Source organism: Pelodiscus sinensis, chromosome 2 (assembly GCF_049634645.1).
Source record: "Pelodiscus sinensis isolate JC-2024 chromosome 2, ASM4963464v1, whole genome shotgun sequence".
Classification (NCBI taxonomy): Eukaryota; Metazoa; Chordata; order Testudines; family Trionychidae; genus Pelodiscus; species Pelodiscus sinensis.
In genome coordinates this window covers 230,056,586-230,076,737 of record NC_134712.1, presented here as the reverse complement: position 1 = coordinate 230,076,737, position 20,152 = coordinate 230,056,586, and the positions used below count along the sequence as shown (strand labels likewise).

At 49.7% G+C, this 20,152-nt stretch overlaps 1 protein-coding gene across 8 annotated transcripts in view; it reads right to left on the bottom strand.

The window, feature by feature from the left end:
• CCDC7 (coiled-coil domain containing 7) overlaps positions 1–20,152 on the bottom strand; it is a 347,366-nt gene that overhangs the window by 200,063 nt on the left and 127,151 nt on the right. For all 8 annotated transcript variants that reach the window (XM_075922671.1, XM_075922670.1, XM_075922665.1 and 5 more), the window contains one exon: positions 6,294–6,403. In XM_075922671.1, coding sequence (XP_075778786.1) covers positions 6,294–6,403 — 110 coding nt within the window. The remainder of the gene's footprint in view (positions 1–6,293; positions 6,404–20,152) is intronic.

Genomic DNA, 20,152 nt, shown 5'->3' with positions numbered 1-20,152 from the left:
CACCAGGGAGCTACGCTGCTCCAGCCGAAGCTGGAGACCAGGCAGCACCTGCAGGCCCTCATCATCGATACCGCAGCTGTGCTCAGGCACCCCCACCCCACCACCGACAGGCGCCTGTGGAGGCACGACATCAGAGGGAACTGGGGAGAGCACCTAGTGGTGGGACAGTGTGGTGACCAGCACTGGGTGCAGAACTTCCAGATGTGCAGGGGGACATTTCACAAGCTCTGCACCTGGCTCACCACTGCGCTCCAGAGGCAGGACACCCACCTTCGCCCCACCATCCCCATGGACAAGAGGGTTGCAATCGCCCTCTGGAAATTGGCCACTCCAGACAGCTACCACTCCATGAGGAACCACTTCGGTGTGGACAGGTCCATAGTCGGCACAGTCGTCTGGCAGGTACAACACCCGGGGGACCGTGAGCCTGCCCCAGGGAAGGGAAGAGGCCAGGCCGGGGGAGGCTGTGGGGGCAGGGGGAAGCCCCACACCCAGAGGGTCATACTTTCCCCTTCCTCATGTAGCCCCACCGGCATGGGGGGGAGCCCCTGGGAGAGGGGGCTCTGGTGTACATGGGGGGAGGGGGCATCAAAGGGGGGCGAGCATGCCCCAAGAGCCCATGTACCCACCGCATCTCATTCTGTGCATCCTCTGTGCTCCCATGTGCCCCTCTGCAGGTTGTCCGCACTATCAATGACATGTTACCCTTTGCCACCCTGGGGTTCCCAAACTGCAGGGGAGCCATGGACGGGACCCACATCCCCATCCAGGCTCCGGAATACCGAGTGGCCCAGTTCATCAACTGGAAGGGCTACTGCTCAGTCATACTCCAGACCCTCGTGGACTACCGGGACCAGTTCCAAGACATTTATGTGGGGTGGTCCGGCCGAGCCCACAATTCTTGCATCTTCCAGCAGTTGGGCCTCTGCCACAGGCTAGGACCTACTTCCCCCAGCAGGACCTCACCGTTGGGGCCGTCAGCATGCTGGTCTGTATTGTGGGGGACGCGGCCTACCCCCTAATGGCCTGGCTCATGTGGCTATACATGGGCAGACTGGATCGCAGCCAGGCCGCCTTCAGTGCCCACCTGGACCAGGCCCGCAACCCTGTGGAGTGTGCCTTTGGGCATCTGAAGGCATGCTTCAGGTGCTTCCTGACCCGCCTGGACATGGGGGTGCAGCACGTCCCAGAGGTTATTGCGGTGTGCTGCATGCTGCACAATATTATCGAGGAGAAGAGGGAGGCCTTCCTCCTGGGGTGGATGGCAGGCAAGAGCCAGGCCTACCAGCAGCCTCAGATGGCCGTCACCCGCGACGGGGTGCAGATCTGGGAAGCTCTCTGGGTGCTGATTGACCAGGTCGCACAGTAGGCTGCACCTACACCTCCGACCGCAGGGCTCCCCCCATGCACCCATTTCCTGCTCCCATCACCACCACTTCCCCCCATCCTTCCCTCATCTCCCAATAAATATCATGCACTCAGTTAACAGGTAGCACAGGTTTATTTACAAGGGGTGGAGGGGGGCTCTTAACTGGGAGAGGGAAGGAGGAAGGCTCCTAACAGGGAGGCCCTCATGGGTGGGAGGGGTGGCATCTCCTGCCCCCATGGTTGCAGGGGCCTCAGTGCCCCTTGTGCTGGGTTGGGCTGCACCAAGAGGTGCCAAGATCGGGGGCCCACGGGAGGGAGAAAAGGTACGGCAGGGGAGATCGCAAGGGGAGGGCTGGGCACAGCAGGGGGGGCCACAGGGGGAGGGCTGAGCATGGCAGGGGAGACCACAGGGGGAGGGCTGGGCATGGCCAGTGGGGGCCACAGGGGGAGGGCTGGGTACAGCAGAGGGGACAGCAGGGCAGAGGGGACAGCCCAGCCATGCTGTACTGTGGCGCAAGGCCCATGCACTCCGCAATTGTGCCCAGGAGGGCACACACATGGTCACAGCGCTCCACGTACTGGCCCCACACCTGCTCCCATCACTCCTCATCTGCGTGGATTTTGGCACTGAGTTAGTGCTCAATGCACTCAATCGTGCAAACGTAGCAGCGGAGCAGGTGGTGGCGGTCCTGGGAGCCCTGGCTCCTCGGCGCCAGCAGGACAGGGCTGGAGGGTCCCTCGCTGGCAGGAGGTCCTGCTGAGGGGGAAGCAGTTGACAACAAGGCAGTCAGTGAGCCTTGCCCCATGGTTTTCTGGGAACCCCATGCCCTCCTCCCAGTGCCTCATGTGCCACGACGCCTGGGGATGGGTGTGGCCGGCGTGAGGGGATTCCCCTGGGGGGGCCGTGGATGTTGTGGGGGACCCATTGTGCCTTCTCCTGGGGCAGCAACTGTGTCCCATGGGCGGCCATGGTTGCGTGCTGTGGGCGGCACCCTTCGGGCTGTGTGGGTTCAGGGCTACACCCTTGGGGCTGGGCTGCTCCCGGCCACGCTCCCACCCTGGGCAGGGTGTGCATGACCCCCGGGGCCCCAGGCATGTGCTGGGGCTGGCTGCCGCGTCCAGGTGCCACTCGGTCTGGCTGCACAAGGTTGCACATGCTGAGTGCCACTGCATAGCACGTGGCCAGGTGGAGCCGTGTGCCGCTTCCTCTCCCCCAGCCTGTGGCCCCCTGTCTCCTGCACTCTTGCGAGTGATAGCCATGACACTCACCAAAGGATCCCTCGCCCGCCTCCGAGGAGGCCCGGGACACGTCCTGGCTCCTGGGCCAGACCGGGCCAGTGGGGTCTGGCTGCTGTCCTCTGCCTCCTCCTCCTCGGTGGACCGGTTGCCCTCCTCCTCCTGTGGTTCCTGCGGCCAGACCACTAGGGTGGCCACCGATGAGTCCACCAGTGCCTGCAGGGCCTCTGCCCCCGTGTACCCAAGGATGCTGTGCAGGCGTTGGTAGTGGGGGCAAGCAGCGGCTCCGCTGCCCCCACGCTCGTTGGCCCACACATAGCTGAGCCACAGGTCTTTCACCTTGGCCCGGACCTGTTCCAGGGTCCGGGCCGGGTTTCTTTCTGTGACCAGCACCTGGGCCATCCGGGTGAAGATATCCACATTGCACGTCCTGGACTTGGGGTCCCAGAGGGCCTACTCTTGGCCTCAGAGGTCCAGGGGGGCCTTGACCTCAGAGGTGCCCCAGCATGGTGCCCGCTGCTTGGTGCCCCGTGGGCCTGCTGGGGTGGCTCCTTAGTGAGGCCTGTGGAATGTCACGGTGGCTGAGCGGCTGTCATCGCTCCCCCTGGCTGCTATCCAGGCTGCGTGTGCCACAGGGCTACGCAGGGTGCTTGTGCCTTTAAGGGGAGGCCATCTAGGGGAAACCAGCGAGTTGTGATTGCACTTATGGAGTCTAGGAGAGGCCACCTGTGTTTTTTCCCGGAGGTCAGTTCTTGTGCAAGAAGTCCCAGCCCCTGCTTACACCCTCATCCTTCCCTCTTACTCCCACAGCACTCCCAGCATGCTGCACCCTGCTCTGGCTCCTACTGCCCACATGGTGAGTATGGGGGGTGACCTCGCTGTTGCCCCAGGTTTTTCTCATCTATTGAACTATTGGGGTGGCTGCCACAGGGGCCCCAAAAGTTCTGGGTCTGCGGCAGCCACCCCGATTTGTCCTATCTCTCTAGACCAGAGTTCCTAAAGATACATGCACCTTTCCTGACCATCCCACATTGGTGTTAGTGAAATGGCCCTTGTGATCCACCAGGGCCTACCCCATCATTGAGAAGTAGTCCTTGTGGTTTATGTACTCTTTGGCAAGTTGGTCTGGTGCCAAGACAGGGATATGTGTTCCAACTATCACCCCACCACAGTTAGGGAACCCTATCACAATAAAGCCAACCACTATGTCCTACACTTTCCCCAACATCACTATCCTTCCTAGAATAAGGATATTGGCTGCCCTGGCTACTTGAATCACAGCAGTCCCCATCACTGTAGATTTACCTACTCCAAATTGATTCCCAGCTGACCCATAGCAGTCTGGAACTCCATAGGGCTACAAGAGTGGTTCTCACTCTGGTATTGCTATGCTTGAGGGTGGGGAAAACCAATTCAAAAACCAATTCAAAAACTTACATGAGAGTAGCCTTACGCATGCAAAAGTTTCAAAGCCACTGGTCATCAGCCCATAGCAGCATAACTACGTGCTTGTCTTCCAGGACCAGAATAGGCATTCCACTCTGTCAACAGGCCCGACTGCTGTCAGCATACACTAACTGCTCCACACAATGGGTTCCTGCACATCTGTGTTTGTGGGCTCCTCACATTCTTCCTTGTACCAGCAGCTCTTGGAGGGTATGTCTACACTACCACCCTAGTTCGAACTAGGGTGGTAATGTAGGCATACCGCACTTGCAAATGAAGCCCGGGATTTGAATTTCCCGGGCTTCATTTGCATAAGCCGGCCGGCGCCATTTTTAAATGCCGGCTTGTTCGAACCCCGTGCCGTGCGGCTACACGCGGCACGGGCTAGATAGTTCGAACTAGCAAGCCATTCCGAACTATCTGTACGCCTCGTGGAACGAGGTGTACAGATAGTTCGAACTAGCAAGCCATTCCGAACTATCTAGCCCGTGCCGCGTGTAGCCGCGCGGCACGGGGTTCGAACAAGCCGGCATTTAAAAATGGCGCCGGCCGGCTTATGCAAATGAAGCCCGGGAAATTCAAATCCCGGGCTTCATTTGCAAGTGCGGTATGCCTACATTACCCCGCTAGTTCGAACTAGCGGGGTAGTGTAGACATACCCGGATAGACTCTGGACAAACAGCAGTATAATGTGCTAGGTGTTTGCACTGCTTGCCACAGCAGTTTGAAGCTGAGTGGAGTATGAGCTTGCCATGTTATGGCATCTGCACAGATAACCAGGAAAGAAGTGCATGAAAATATTGTTTTCCATTGCTTCCAAGCATGAACAGAGAGAGGAGATAAGTGAATTATGGGAGGAGGATGACATGTACATAGAATCACCTGTAATGATTTTGTCCCATCAGGCATTAGGGCTGTGTCTCCACTGGCATGAATTTCTGGAAATGCTTAAAACAGAACAGTTTTCGTTATAAGTATTTCCGGAAAAAGAACGTCTACATTGGCAGGCTGCTTTTCTGGAAAAGCCCTTTTTCTGGAAAAGCATCTGTGGCCAATGTAGACGTGCTTTTCCGGAAAAGAGCCCCGATCGTCATTTTCGCGATCGGGGCTTTTTTCCGGAAAAGACTACTGGGCTGTCTACACTGGCCCTTTTCCAGAACAGTGTTCCGGAATAAGGACTTATGCCCAAGCGGGAGCAGTGTAGCTTTTCCAGAATAGCGGCTGATTTTGTACAGTAGAGCGTCGTTGCTTTTCCGGAAATTCAAGGGCCAGTGTAGACAGCTCGCAGCTTATTCCGGAAAAGCGGCTGATTTTCCGGAATAAGTGGCCCAGTGTAGACACAGCCTATGAGTCTAACCCAGAATGCAAATGGGCGGCAGGAACTCTGTAATGGCTACCCACTGTGTATTGCCATTTAAGTTGAAGGTAGCCATGCTACTAGGGATACACTTTATCGAACTCACGCATCAAGGACATGCACCTTTGACTTTGTAAATGTAGATGCTACGGAGTCAACCTTAATACATTATTTGAAAGAAATCCGATGCATCAGTGTATAAATGTGCATGTTGACGTTGTTTCTTGTGTTTATTCCTGCTGAATAGAGTTTCTCTTGAATCCTGGATTGGATCCTCACTGGAGTTTTTCTTCCTCAAGTCCACTAGCCATCTTATTGCCCCTAATCTCACTTGCAGTTCTAGATCTAGCAGACACTTCTAGAGAGAAATAGCCTCAGATGAGCCTCAACTTTTCCCTTGATTATATGATCCTAAAATACCTGAAGAGGCTATTTCTTATTAGTCATAAGGATATATTCAGCAAAATCTGTGGTTATGGAATCAACTGTACATGAAACTGCTGAATAACTTCAGCCACATTGTGACAAGTATGGCTTTAACTCCATACAAGCTACAAGGGAGGTGAAAGAGACTATCTGAAGAAAGGGAACTAGAGTCTGATGTAGAAAGGTGTCTGCAGAGAAATTTTAGGAACAGCCAAGTTGGGGGTTTATAGAGTAAGTTTGACATTTGCAAGCATTGTTTCAACTATCAGCAACAGCCAATCCCCAGAAAAGGGATACATTTTGAATTATATATATGTTGTTCAGAGTAGGACTACTCATTAATTCATAAGCAGATATTGCACCACTGAATGAAGAAAGATTTTTTTAACAGTGTATCACATCAGACTGTAAATATAACTAGATACTATATTATAACAAGAACTTTTCTGTTCACTCTTACCCTGCTGCCTGAACTCCTAATAAGGAAGACACTTCACCATTCTGAACAGGTTGTTTTCGCTCCAGTTTTGACAAAAATCTCTTTCTAGACTCTGGTCGTATTTTTTCTTTCTGTAAAATTTTACGCAGTTAAGATTAAAATAATGTTCTACAGTAAAAAATCAATATCCTGGCTAGTGTACAAGGTCTATTGAAAGCATGAGAGCAGCCAGAAGCTTAGTAGGCAGTTAACAAATCTGAAAACTGGGGAGGTTGAGTGGGAGGTAGAAAAGGGAATGCATGTGCTTATTTTTCTTCTTAACAGAAGCTTAGGTGACAAGGCTATGACAGCAACAGAGGTAGTGAGGCAAAGAATGGAAGAGACTCTAAAATGTAAGTTGTGCAAAAGAAGGTTACTCACCTTGTGCGATAACTGAGATTCTTCGAGATGGCTGCCCCTGTGGGGTCTCCACCTTAGGTGATGGAGCACTGCTGCACTTCTCATCAGAGAATTATGGTAAGAATACCCTCAGCAGGCTGTGCATGTGGAGCAGCCAGCACGTGCTATTTGGAGTGTCTACTCTGCACATGTAGCCAACTACCCCTTCGGTTCCTTCTCTGCCCACAAAAGAAACATTCTGAAGCAGAGGGGAGGAAGGGTGGGTGTTGGAGTACCCACAAGGACAACCATCTTGAAGAACCTCTGTTACTGCACAAAGAGAGTAACCTTCCTTTCTTTTTCGAGGAGTATCCCTGTGGGTGGTCCACCTTAGGTGATTATGAAGCAGTAACCGTGCTTGGTGCAGGGAACTTTGGTAAGTCTGTATTGACCATGGATAGTATGGTGCATCCAAATTAGGTGTTGGAGACTGAACAGGTCTCTATGATGTAGTGAAAGTATGTGTAAATGCCCAGGTGGCAGCTCAGCAGATGTTATTTATAGGTATATTTTTAAGGAAAGCCATGGATCCTGCCACTGCTTTTGTGCAGTGGGCCTTTACTGTTGTTGGGGGCTCCTGATGAAAAATGCTGAATGTGAAGCAGATGCATCTGGAGATCCGTTTGGGTAATCTTTATTTAGAGATACGCATGCCTTGAGAGCTCTCTGTGGAAGAAATGAAGAGACTCGGAGACTTCCAGAAGGGTCCTGTTCTTTGTATGTAGAAGACAATTGCCCTGCAGACATCCAAGGTATATAAGGCTACCTCCCTGTTATTAGCATGAGGTTTTGGAAAGAAGACTGATAATTATATAGGTTCATTACAGTGGAAAGACATAGGTACTTTTGGGAGAAACTTGGGATGTGGACAGAAGATGACCGTATCTTTGTGGAAGATGGTATACAGAGGGTCCCAATCTCATCCACCCTGTGTGCTGAAGTGAGGGCTACTAGAAAGATCACTTTCATAGATAAGTTGAAACAAAAAACAGGACTATGTAGCACTTTTAAAGACTAACAAGATGGTTTATTAGGTGATGAGCTTTCGTGGGCCAGGCCCACTTCCTCAGATCAAATAGTGGAAGAAAATAGGCATGACCATATATACCAAAGGGATACAATCAAAAAAAAAGTGAACACATAAAAAGGACAAATCAAATTTCAGAACAGAGGGAGGATGGGGGGGAAGGTAAATGTCTGTGAGCTAATGATATTAGAGGTAGCCAGCGGTTTGAATGGTTTGCCCATTATTGTCCTTAGTACTGAGTTAAGTCTCAAGCAGGAGCTGGGGTTTTTATTGTGGGGTATGTATTCTGAAGTCCTTTTAGGAAGCATTTGATGGTAGGGTGTGCAAACTCTGAGTAATTTTCCACGGGAAGGTGAGGCAGTGTTAACGAGGCCAGGTGCACTCTTATGGAGCTAAGGGAGAGTCTAGTGTTCTTGAGGAGCAAAAGGTACTCAACTGTCTGAGGGTATGTCTACACTAGCCCCCTAGTTCGATCTAGGGAGGCTAATGAGGGCGACCGAAATTGCAAATGAAACATGGGATTTAAATATCCCGCACTTCATTTGCATGTTCCTGGCCGGTCACCATTTTAGAAATTCACTAGCCCGGAAGAACTGCCTGTGTCTACACGCGGCAGTGAAATGGGATTCTGAATTAAAACCTTAAATTGAATTAGCTGGTAAACCTCATTCCAGGAGGAATAACAGCTAATTCGATTTAGGGCTTTAATTTGGAATCCCATTTCACTGCCGTGTGTAGAATCGGACAGTTCTTCCAGGCTAGTCAATTTCTAAAATGGCGATCAGCCAGGAACATGCTAATGAAGCACGGGATATTTAAATCCTGCGCTTCATTTGCAATTTCAGTCACCCTCATTAGCCTCCCTAAATCGAACTAGGGGGCTAGTGTAGACATACCCTGAGAGAGGTCAGCTGATGTGGGGGAGATATGTTGATTGTTGTATCACAGTGTGAACTGGTGCCATTTTTCTTGTAGATGCCTACAACAACTAAGGAGAATTTCCTGAAACAGTGCAGAGCACGCTATTTCAAGTGGTGTTAGCCAGTGAGGAGCCAAGCCTGGAGTTGTAGGGTTTGAACACTGGGGTGATGAAGGCCTCCTTTGTTCTGAGTGAGAAAGCAGGGAACAGGTGGAAAGTACCAAGGGGGCATCAATGTCATCTGGAGGAGGTAAGGGAACCAGGTCTGACTTGGCCACTCAGGGTATGTCTACACTACAAAGTTAATTCGAACTAACAGCCATTAGTTCGAATTAACTTTAATAGGCGCTACACATGCAAACCGCTAGTTCGAACTTAATTTGAACTAGCAGAGCGCTTAATTCGAACTAGGTAAACCTCGTTCTATGAGGACTAACGCCTAGTTCGAATTAAGTAGTTCGAATTAAGGGCTGTGTAGCCACTTAATTCGAACTAATGGGAGGCTAGCCCTTCCCAGCTTGCCCTGGTGGCCACTCTGGGTACAACCAGGGAAACTCTTCTGCCCCCCTCCCAGCCCCGGAGCCCTTAAAGGGGCAGGGTCTTGCTTCTGTGCCCGTGCCAGGTGCAACCCTGCCAGCACCCAGCCAGCAGACCCTGCACCCGGCACGGCACAAGCCAGCCACCAGCTGCCACCCAGCCCTCAGCCTCTTCCCAGGACCAGGCTGGCGGCTCCCAGGAGCCTGCCCAGGGTCGCAATAGGTGGGTGCCCTCCTGGTCTAATGCGGAGATCGTAGACCTCATCCAGGTTTGGGGGGAGGCCTCCAACATCCACGACCTCCACACTAGGCACAGGAAAGTGGCTGTCTAGGGCAGGATAGCTGCCAGCCTGGCCACCAAAGGCCACATGCAAACCCAGGAGCAGGTTTGCATGAAAATCAAGGTGTCCAGTGAGACCTCTGACCCTGAGCCCTGAGCTTAGAACATAAGAACATAAGAACAGCCGTACTGGGTCAGACGAAAGGTCCATCTAGCCCAGTAGCCTGTCTGCCGACAGCGGCCAATACTAGGTACACTGGAGGGGATGGACCAAAGGCAAAGACGAAGCCATTTGTCTCGTGCCAGCCATCTCCAGCCTTCCATAAACAGAGGGCAGGGACACCATTTCTACCCCTTGGCTAATACCACTCCATGGACCCAACCTCCATGACTTTATCTAACTTCTCTTTAAACTCTGTTATAGTTCAAGCCTTCACAGCCTCCTGTGACAAGGAGTTCCACAGGTTGACTATTTGCTTTGTGAAGAAGAACTTTCTTTTATTAGTTTGAAGCCTGCTACCCATTCATTTCATTTGGTATCCACTAGTCCTTATATTATGGGAACTAATGAAGAACTTTTCTTTATGCAACCTCTCCACACCACTCATGATTTTATAGACCTCTATCATATCCCCCCTCAGTCTCCTCTTTTCTAAGCTGAAAAGTCCTAGTCTCTTAAGCCTCTCGTTATATGGGACCTGTTCCAAACCCCTAATCATTTTAGTTGCCCTTTTCTGAACCCTTTCCAAGGCCAAAATATCTTTTCTGGGGTGAGGAGATCACATTTGTACATAGTACTGAAGATATGGCGTACCATAGTTTGATACTTCCCCTCCTCCTTCTTCCCCTGCCTTCCCCCTTCCAGCTCCCTCCTCCCTGGTTTCCCCTCCCCTCTCTCACCCTCTCTCTTCCCCTCTCCCACCTCCTTTTCCCAGTCTCCCCAGAGGTTAATCCCCCTACCCCGTTTTGTTAAATAAAGAGAGTTTCTATTTTTGAACACGTGTCCTTTATTTTTTACATCAGGATGGGGAGCTAGGGAGGGGTAGGTGGAAGGAGGTGAGGGAGGAATGGGGTACGAGCCCCCGATGGGGAGGACTAGGGTGGCTCTGTGGGCTCCTTGGGGTGGAAGCTCTCCTGCAGCCCCCCGATTGACCCCCCCCCCGGATGGCAGCCTGCAGCAAGTGCAGCCAAGCTGATGGCTGAGTGCTGTGATGTGCCAAATGTGGGCACTCAGGGCACTCCAAGTCAGGACTGCTTTGCTGTCCCTCATCAAGGTAGACAAGCAAGTGGGGAACCCTGAAAACTGTCTGTCCGGGGTGGGGGTCGGGTCCCTTTAAGGACAGCCCTTGGCTAGCCTGAGACAGCAGCTCCACGCTCTAAGTCCTAACCTGATGCCCTGCTGGCACTGCTTCCGGCCATCCTTAACTTCAATTCAGGGTCCACTCAATGTGGACATGCTAGTTCAAATTAGCAAAATGCTAATTTGAACTAGTTTTTAGGTCTAGATGCACTAGTTCAAATTAGCTTAGTTTGAATTAACTAATTCAAATAAAGTTAGTTCGAATTAGTGCTGTAGTGTAGACATACCCTCAGGTACTACTGTATTAGGATGACCTTGGCTCTGTCCTATTTTGAGGATTACTCACTGAAGGAGTGACAAGAGTGGAAATGCATACATTCCTGCTCTGGAGCAGTAGCCTGGGCATTTGGTATTCAAGCTGTTTGCAAACTGGTCTACAGTAGTATACCCCCAGTATTTTAACATGGGAACTAGCATGCTGTGGCTGAGTTCCCACTCGTCATTCAGGGCAAAATATCTGCTGAGATTGTCTACCATAATAGTGTCTTTGCCCAGGAGATAGGCGGCTGTTAGATGAATGTTGCATAGAATGCACCATTCCCATAGCTGAATCGCTTCTAGACACACTGGGTAAGAGTAGGCTCTGCTCGGATGGTTTATGTAGAACACTGTTGTAAGGTTGTTCATTAGTACCTGTACTGTTATGTTTTGAATCAATGGGAGAACGTGTTGGCCTGCATTGTGGACTGCTCTGAGTTCCAAGAGATTGATGTGTAGTTTGGACTCCTCTTGAGACCAGCATGCTTGTATGGCCTGGTGCTCAATATGGGCTCCCCATTCGGTTAGAGACATTTCTATGGTGATCGTCATGGATGGGGGTGCCAGATGAAAGGGCATTCCTCTGCAGGAGTTGCCCTGGTTCATCCACAAGGAGAGAGACTTTTTTTATCTTAGAGGGCATGGAGAGGAGTTTGTTTATATGGTGGAAATGTGGTATATATACTGTGTAAACAAGTCTGCAACGACCTCATGTGGATGCATGTATGTAGGACCATGAAGGTGGCTGCAGCCATATGCCCTAGCAGTTGGAGGCAGAGTTTCACTATAATCTGGGAACTCCTCTGTGTTAAAGAGATTACGTCTATGATGGTTGCAAATCTCTGAAGCGGGAGTGTCAGTGTGGCTGATGTGCAATCTAAGTGAGTGCCTATGAACTCCAAGAGCTGAGTGGGAATCAGTGTGCACTTCTGGAGGTTCAGCTGCAATCTGAGTTTGTTGAATAGAGCCCTGGTAATGGTGACTACTCTTATCTGTCTCATGATAAGAAAGGCCTTTTAATAGGTGCAGGGGGATAGCTTAGTGGTTTGAGCCTTAGCCTGCTAAATCCTAGATACTGAGTTCAATCCTTGAGGGGGACCATTTAGGGATCTGGGGGCAAATCTGTCAGGGGTGGTACTTAGTCCTGCCATGAACACAGGGGACTGGACTTGATGACCACTCAAGGTCTCGTCCAGCTCTATGAGATAGGTATATCTCCATATATTATTATAGTAGGCAATCACCCAGATATAGGAAGATGACAATTCCCATTTTGCACAAATGTGCTGTCACCACTTGGTGAAGACCAGTGGGGCTATGGAGAGCCCAAAGGGGAGTACTCTGTATTGGAAGAGTACTCGTTAACACTGCCCCAATACAGAGTGGATAGCAAATAGAAGGTAAAGTTTGTGTGCAGGGTGTATAGCAATATAGGAGTATGCATCCTGTAGATCAGTGTTTCCCAATTGGTGCTCCACAGAACCTTGGGTTCCGCGAAGCAAAACTAGGAGTTCTGCGAGGAGCTGGCACTCTCCTGCCCCCTCTGAAAGTGGGAGCACCAGCTAACCAGCTTCTTAAAGAAGCAGCACACTTGTTTCCCCCTTCCTGGTGACGCAGAGGCACAGCAAGGCGGGGGCAGAGGGGAACGGTTGCTCCCAGCTGGCACACTAGGGGGGGTGCCATACAGGGGTGACTCCACGTGACCCACAGCAGGGAGGGAAGCACTTCTCCTCACCAAAGGAGCCAACGGGCACTGCCTATACAACTGGGGCTGTGGCACCGGGTAACTTAGCTTCGCAGCCATTCTTTGCAGTGGGGGGGAGGTCAGGAGACCTGGGTCTGCACAGCTTTGACTGTGCAGGCAGCGCTCTCTGCCCTGGAACTCCCTGCATCCTCCCCACCCCCCAGGATAGCATTGTGGAAGTAAGTTGCTGGAGTGCAACAGCCCTACTGTTCAGGCAGCGCATACACCAGCTGTTTGGGGATGGGAAGTACAGTCGCACACTTCCTGGAACCCAGAGGTGCTGCAGGATTCCCAGGTACTGGTCCCAGCTGCCTCTGTCCCCCACCCAGACCCCCCAGGAGTACTCTGTCCCCTGTCCCCACCAGCGTTGTCCCCAGCACCCTGTCCCCAGCCCCAACACCCTGCCATCCACCCTAGCACCCAACACCACCCTGTTCTTTGTCCCAGCACCCTGCCACACACACACCCCCCAGTGCCCAGCAGGACCATGTCCGTGACCCCAGCATCCTGCCCCAGGACCCTGCCATCTGTGCCAGCATCCTGCCACCAAGCAGCACCCTCTCCCCGGCCTCAACACCCACTAGCACCCTGTCCCCTGCTCCCACCAGCACAGTTGGGACCACATTAGTGAGGGTTGGGGGGTTGGGAGGGGGTTTTATGCATCTCACTTGTGTGGCCCCAACTGACTTTTCTGTGGGTCAGTGACCCTTGACTCAAAACAGGTTCCCCGCCCCTCTCATAAATAAAGACAATGCTAAAACCTTTTGAGTTTGATATATTTTATTTAAAAATGAAGCCTGGCCAACATGTCCCCAATTGGGGCCAAATCCCCATCTCACTGCAGCATCATAACACTCCTGCACCACTTGACCCAAATCTGAGCCTATCATACACTTGAACCCCTTGTCCTGAGCCTCTTACATCCCCAAACTTCTGCATCCCCACATCCTCAGTCTTCTGCCACAACACTCCTGCACCATCCACACATCACAAATTTGTGTCCTGAGTCCATCATACTCACAGCCTCTTTGCCCTGAGCCCCTCACATATCCAACCCAAACTCCTGCACCCTCACATCCACAAGTCTGTGACTTACTCAGCACCCCAACCTTCCACTTGTGCCCAACATTCCACAGCCTGGAGCCCCCTCCCTGAGCCAGCATCCCCTTCTCCTGCATCCAAATTCCCTCTCAGAGCTTGCACTTCTCACCCCCAAATCCCTCATTCCCACCCAGAACCCGCACCTCCTGTCTCAACCCAGTGAGAGTGTATAAGGACTGGGGATAGCAAGTGATGGAGAGGAGAGGAACAGAGAGGATGGGGCCTCAAAGAGGTGGGGTCTTGGGGAAGGAATGTGATTTTCATGCACTGGTGGGTTCCCCTCTTTTCTCTTTTTTTTTTTTTTTTTTTTTTGGCTTAACAAACGTAGGAGTTCCTTGAAATTCTGAAAAGCTGAAAAGGGTTCAATGGCCAAATAAAACTGGGAAACAGTCCTGTAGATTGAGGGTAGACAGCTAGTCTCCCTTCTCCAAGGCAGGGATTAAGGAAATCATATACAAACACTTGGAAGGTAATAAAGTGATAGGGAATAGCCAGCATGGGTTTGTGAAGAACAAGTCATGCCAAACTAATCTGATAGCTTTCTTTGATAAGATAACGAGCCTTGTGGATAAGGGAGAAGCGGTGGATGTCATATACCTAGACTTTAGTAAGGCATTTGATACGGTCTCGCATGATATTCTTATTGATAAACTAGGCAAATATAACTTAGATAGGGCCACGATAAGGTGGGTGCATAATTGGCTGGATAACCGTAGTCAGAGAGTTGTTGTTAATGGTTCTAAATCCTGCTGGAAAGGGATAACAAGTGGAGTTCCTCAAGGGTCTGTTTTGGGACCCGTACTGTTCAATATCTTCATCAATGATGTAGATATTGGGATAGAGAGTACGCTTATTAAGTTTGCAGATGATACCAAACTGGGTGGGATTGCAACTTCTTTGGAGGATAGGGACATAATTCAAAATGACCTTAGCAAGTTAGAGAAATGGTCAGAGGTAAACAGGATGAGGTTTAATAAAGAGAAATGCAAAGTGCTCCACTTAGGAAGGAACAATCAGTTCCATACATACAAGATGGGAAGCGACTGTCTAGGAAGGAGCATGGCGGAAAGGGATCTAGGGGTCATAGTGGACCACAAGTTGAATATGAGTCAACAGTGTGATGCTGTTGCAAAAAAAGCAAATATGATTCTAGGTTGTATCAACAGGTGTGTTGTAAGCAAAACTCGTGAAGTCATTCTGCCACTCTACTCTGCACTAGTTAGGCCTCAGCTGGAGTACTGTGTCCAGTTCTGGGCGCCACATTTCAAGAAAGATGTGGAGAAATTGGAAAGGGTACAGAGAAGAGCGACAAGAATGATTAAAGGTTTAGAGAACATGACCTATGAAGCCAGGCTTCATGAACTGGGCTTGTTTAGTTTGGAGAAAAGAAGATTAAGGGGGGACATGATAGCGGTTTTCAAATATCTAAAAGGGTGTCACAAGGAGGAAGGCGAAAATTTGTTCCTCTTGGTTTCTGAGGACAGGACAAGGAGTAATGGGCTTAAAGTGCAGCAGGGGAGGTTTAGATTGGACATTAGGAAAAAATTCCTAACTGTCAGGGTGGTCAAATATTGGAATAAATTGCCAAGGGAGGTGGTGGAATCTCCCTCTTTGGAGATATTTAAGAACAGGTTAGATAGACATCTGTCAGGGATGGTGTAGACGGAGCTTGATCCTGCCTTGAGGGCGGGGGGCTGGACTCGATGACCTCTCGAGGTCCCTTCCAGTCCTATTATTCTATGATTCTATGATTACAGTGGCGAGAGTTACTATCTTGAAACGGTACATGCAAGTGAACCAGTTGAGGTTACACAAGTCAAGAATGGGCCTCCATCCCCGGTTTTTTCATTGTAAGACAATAGCGAAAGTAAAACCCTTTCCCCCTGTGTTGTTGCTCCCAGTTTCAGAACGTGGCTCAGTTCCTGCATAAAAATGACTTCATGGGAGGGGTTCCTGAAGAGGGACAAGGGATGGGGGTAAAGCAGTAGCTGAAAAGGGGACACAGTAACCAGTTTGCACTATGTCTAACAGCCATCTGTCCATGGTGATGCTGCTCCATGCTTGATAGAAAGAGGCTAGTCTGCTCCTGAATGGTGTGGGGAAGCTTAGATATTGCTTTGGAGAGTTTGGGAGGCTATGTCTAGACTGCAGGCTTCTTTCGAAAGAGGCTCTTTCGAAAGCATCTTTCGAAAGAGGCTCTTTCGAAAGATCGCGTCTAGACTGCAGGCGGATCTTTCGAAAGAAAAATCCGCTTTTTCGAAAGAGAGCACCCAGCGAGTCTGGATGCTCTCTTTCGAAGAAGGCCTCTTTACATTGAAGAACGCCTTCTTTCGAAAGAGGAACTTTCGAAAGAAGGCGTTCTTCCTCGTGAAATGAGGTTTACCGCCATCGAAAGAAAAGCCGCGTTCTTTCGAAATAATTTCAAAAGAACGCGGCTTGAGTCTGGACGCAGGGGAAGTTTTTTTGGGAAAAGGCTACTTTTCCCGAAAAAAACCCTGAGTCTGGACACGGCCGGACTGTCTGGCCCTCAACCAACCCTTCAAAAGGCTTGGCGTGATGATGAGGGTTGAGGGACTGACGATTGGTTAGCTGATTGCCTACATCTATTCTGACATTGTCTATGCTTATTATCACAGTATTTCTGCAGGTGCGTGAATGGAGTTGGTCTGTATCTCAGCTGAAAAACCTGCCTTGCTTTCTCCTCATCACAGGCACCTGAATACCAAAGGCTTTGACAGTGGACCAGACGTCTATTAGGGTGTGTCTAGACTACAGGGCTTTGTCGACAAAAGTGGACTTTTGTTGACAAAACTATACCTGCGTCTACAATATTGCCGAGTTCTGTCGACATAAGTAGTTGGCAGTTTTGTCAATGGCGGTAAACCTCATTCTACGAGGAATAACACCTTTTGTCAACAGAGTTCTGTCGACAGAAGGTGTTATTGCATCTACCCTGTCCTTTGCGTCTACCCTCTCATGTCAACAAAGTGGCTTGCTGACAGAACTGGATGCAGTCTAGATGCTCTTTGTCGACAGAAGCTTTGTCGACAGTATCTGTCAACAAAGCCTCTGTTGACAAAAGGCTATAGTCTAGACGTACCCTTAGGCTGTGTCTACATTGGCACCCTTTTCTGGAAAAGGGATGCTAATGAGACAAGTTGGAATTGCAAATGCCGTGGGGGAATTAAATATGAACATGGCTGCTGCTTTTTTCCGGCTCAGGGCTTTGCCGGAGAAAAGCACCAGTCTAGACGGGATCTTTTGGAAAATAAAGCCTTTTCCGGAAGATCCCTTATTCCTCTTAAAATCAGGAATAAGGGATCTTTCAGAAAAGGCTTTATTTTCCAAAAGATCCTGTCTAGACTGGCGCTTTTCTCCTGCAAAGCCCCGAGCCGGAAAAAAGCGACAGCCATGTTCATGCAAATGCTGCGGGGGATATTTAAATCCCCCATGGCATTTGCAATTCCGACTGGTCTCATTAGCATCCCTTTTCCGGAAAAGGGTGCCAATGTAGACACAGCCTTAGAGTATGGAGAGAGGTATCAGCTCCACAGAGAGCTTTGATCCTTCTACAGTGGCCTGAACCTCCCTCGGGAAGCTGGACAGTTGCAGTCATAATGCTCGTCACATGATTGAGCCACTGTGTCAGTTAAATCAAGCACTGCTTGAAGAGAATTGTGAGAAATAAGTACCCCCTCGTTAATGTTGGCCTTAAACTCCTTGTGCTCCATTGTCTGGCAAGTGCTCAATAAAAGATGTCATTTGCTCAAAGATGTTGTGAATGCGTTTGGCCAAGAATACTGTATAGTTGGCAATCTGCAGTTGGAGGATGGCTGAGGAATATGTCTTTCTGCGGAGAAGTTCCAATCTTTTCCAATCTCTGTCATAACACTGTACATGCTTCCTGTTTTTTGTCCCTCTGGTTCACAGCTTGTACTACTAAAGAATTCAGAGTAGGGTAAGAGAATAAAGTCTTCCCCCTGCGGAGTCACATAGTACTTTTTTTTCTCACCTTTTACAGGCCAAGAGGGATAGCGGCTGGAGTCTGCCATATAGCTTTTGCTGGGTCCATGAGTGCAGGATTCATGGGCAAGGCTACCTTGGCACTGGGGGAAGCATGGAAAATATCTGTTAGCTTGTGTTGAGTCTCTGGTAGGTTTACCAGTGGAATGTCCAAGGATTATGTCATTCTTTTATACAGTTCCTGAAAGGATTTAAAGCTGTCCCTTGCTGTAGGAGATGGGAGCATAATGGTGTCTTAGATGAAGAGGATATATGTGCTGGTGAGAGTCAGGTGCTCTTTCTCTATGATGTCAGAGTAGTCTTCTTCAGCCAAAGAGTGTCTAGCTGATGGGGCAGGAGATGCTCAGGACCTGAGTGCCAGAGGCAGTTGTGGGAGCATTTGAGGCTATTGCATTCAATATATAGCCCAAGAGTCCCAGTAATGCCAATTAGATGACATAGGCATCAGTGTGGGCAGACACTGGGGGTGGCAACTGAGGACATTATTGTGTGGGCTTTGGTGAAGAATGTCTTGGAGTGTGTAGGCTCAAAGAATCCTCTTCCTCGTCACTGGAAAGCAGAGGCACCAGTTCCACTGGTGTAGCTGTCAAGCTGAAGTGGGACGTATTCAGCATGCAATCGGTGCTGAAGAGCGGTGTTCCAGACACCAAGGTTTTCAGCAGGTCTGTGTTGGTTGTGAAAGTCTGCAGTTCTGAAATGTTTCAGTACCGAGGAGAGCTGTGGCAGTGCACTGATGGTGCTGAGTGCTTGCTCTGTGCCGATAGTACCTTAGGTGGGGACATAGAGGTGCTCGGTGCCAAGGGGGTCTTGGCCAATGCTGGCAGAGCAGTCTTAGACTTTGCTTGGGCAGGTGCCTTAGAGCTGTCCATGCTGTCCATTGTTCCTTGGGCCATCTCACTGCTGGATGTGCCCACTGCCTCACAGTCCAATGCCTTGGGTGCTACCAGTGCTGGGGCTGATATTTTTTTTGAAAGCACATTTCTTCATGGGGGAATCACCCCAGGATGCTGAATGGGAACATTTCTTAGAAGACTGTGCCAAAGCAGAGTCCTTTGAGCTCAATCCTGAAAGCATTGCTCTCTGACACCACCGTAAGAGAAGGTTGTCATGGCAATGTGAGGTGCTCTGAGTCCTAGGCCAGATGTTGTTCTCCAGGTGCAACATCTTGACTTGAAGCTCCCTAGCTCTCCTAGTTCTTGTGGTGAGCTATTTACACCGAGGGCACTGACTGGTAGAGTGTATCTCACCTAAGCAACGGACACACTGGAAGAGTATGTTTGAAATAGGTAGACAGTCTGCAGGTCAAATACCTTTTAAAAGCTGGAGAACCAGGTATGTCCACTTAATGGGTCACCTCTAAAGCAGGAACAATGAAAAATCAACTTTTTTTTAAATGACAAAAAAATACTACAACTAATTACACTATGAACTAAGAATAAGTAACTATCTATCTAATTCCTACAAATAAGAGTCTAACTGATTTTTGAGGGTGACTGCTATGTTCAGACTGAAGTCAACAGTGGCAGAGAATGAACTGAAAGGATGGTTGGAGGCACATGTTGAGTAGCCACTCCAAATGGTATATGCCGGCTGCCCAACATGAACAGACGATTGAGGGCACTGCTATCATAATTCTCCAAAAGAAGCACAGTGACCAAAGGTGGAACACCCATGGTGGAGCACCCAGAGGGACACTCCTTGATGAAGAATGTATTTTATTCTGGAAGGCTACCTGAAAAATAGTTCTGAAGCGCTGCCAAATAGATCTAGTGGAAGAGAAGATCCAAGCTTTGGAGATGCATTAGAAACTATTATTTTGAGTTGAGAGATGATGAAGGGAAGAAGAGAGAAGGCTGAAGGGAAAGCCGAATATTAGAGAATTGAATAGCATGCTGGATGAAGGAAGAGGTCCGTGGAAGCATTTGACTAAAAAAACAAGACAGAAGAAAAGACCAGCTAGTAAAGGAGAAAGTGCTCAGGAAGAGGTTTGCTGAGTTGGAAAATGAAGAGGACAGGATAGCAGTTACAGAATATGAGAGCAAGGAAAAAGACAAGTCCTATCTACAAGAAAGACAGATTGTAGAGTCATAGAAAAATAGGTGACCTGCAGAAGTCTGCAAGGCTACATCTACCCTACCAATTTTCTCAGCAAAAAATATTCTAATGAGGGATTCATTTGCATGAGTCGCAATCT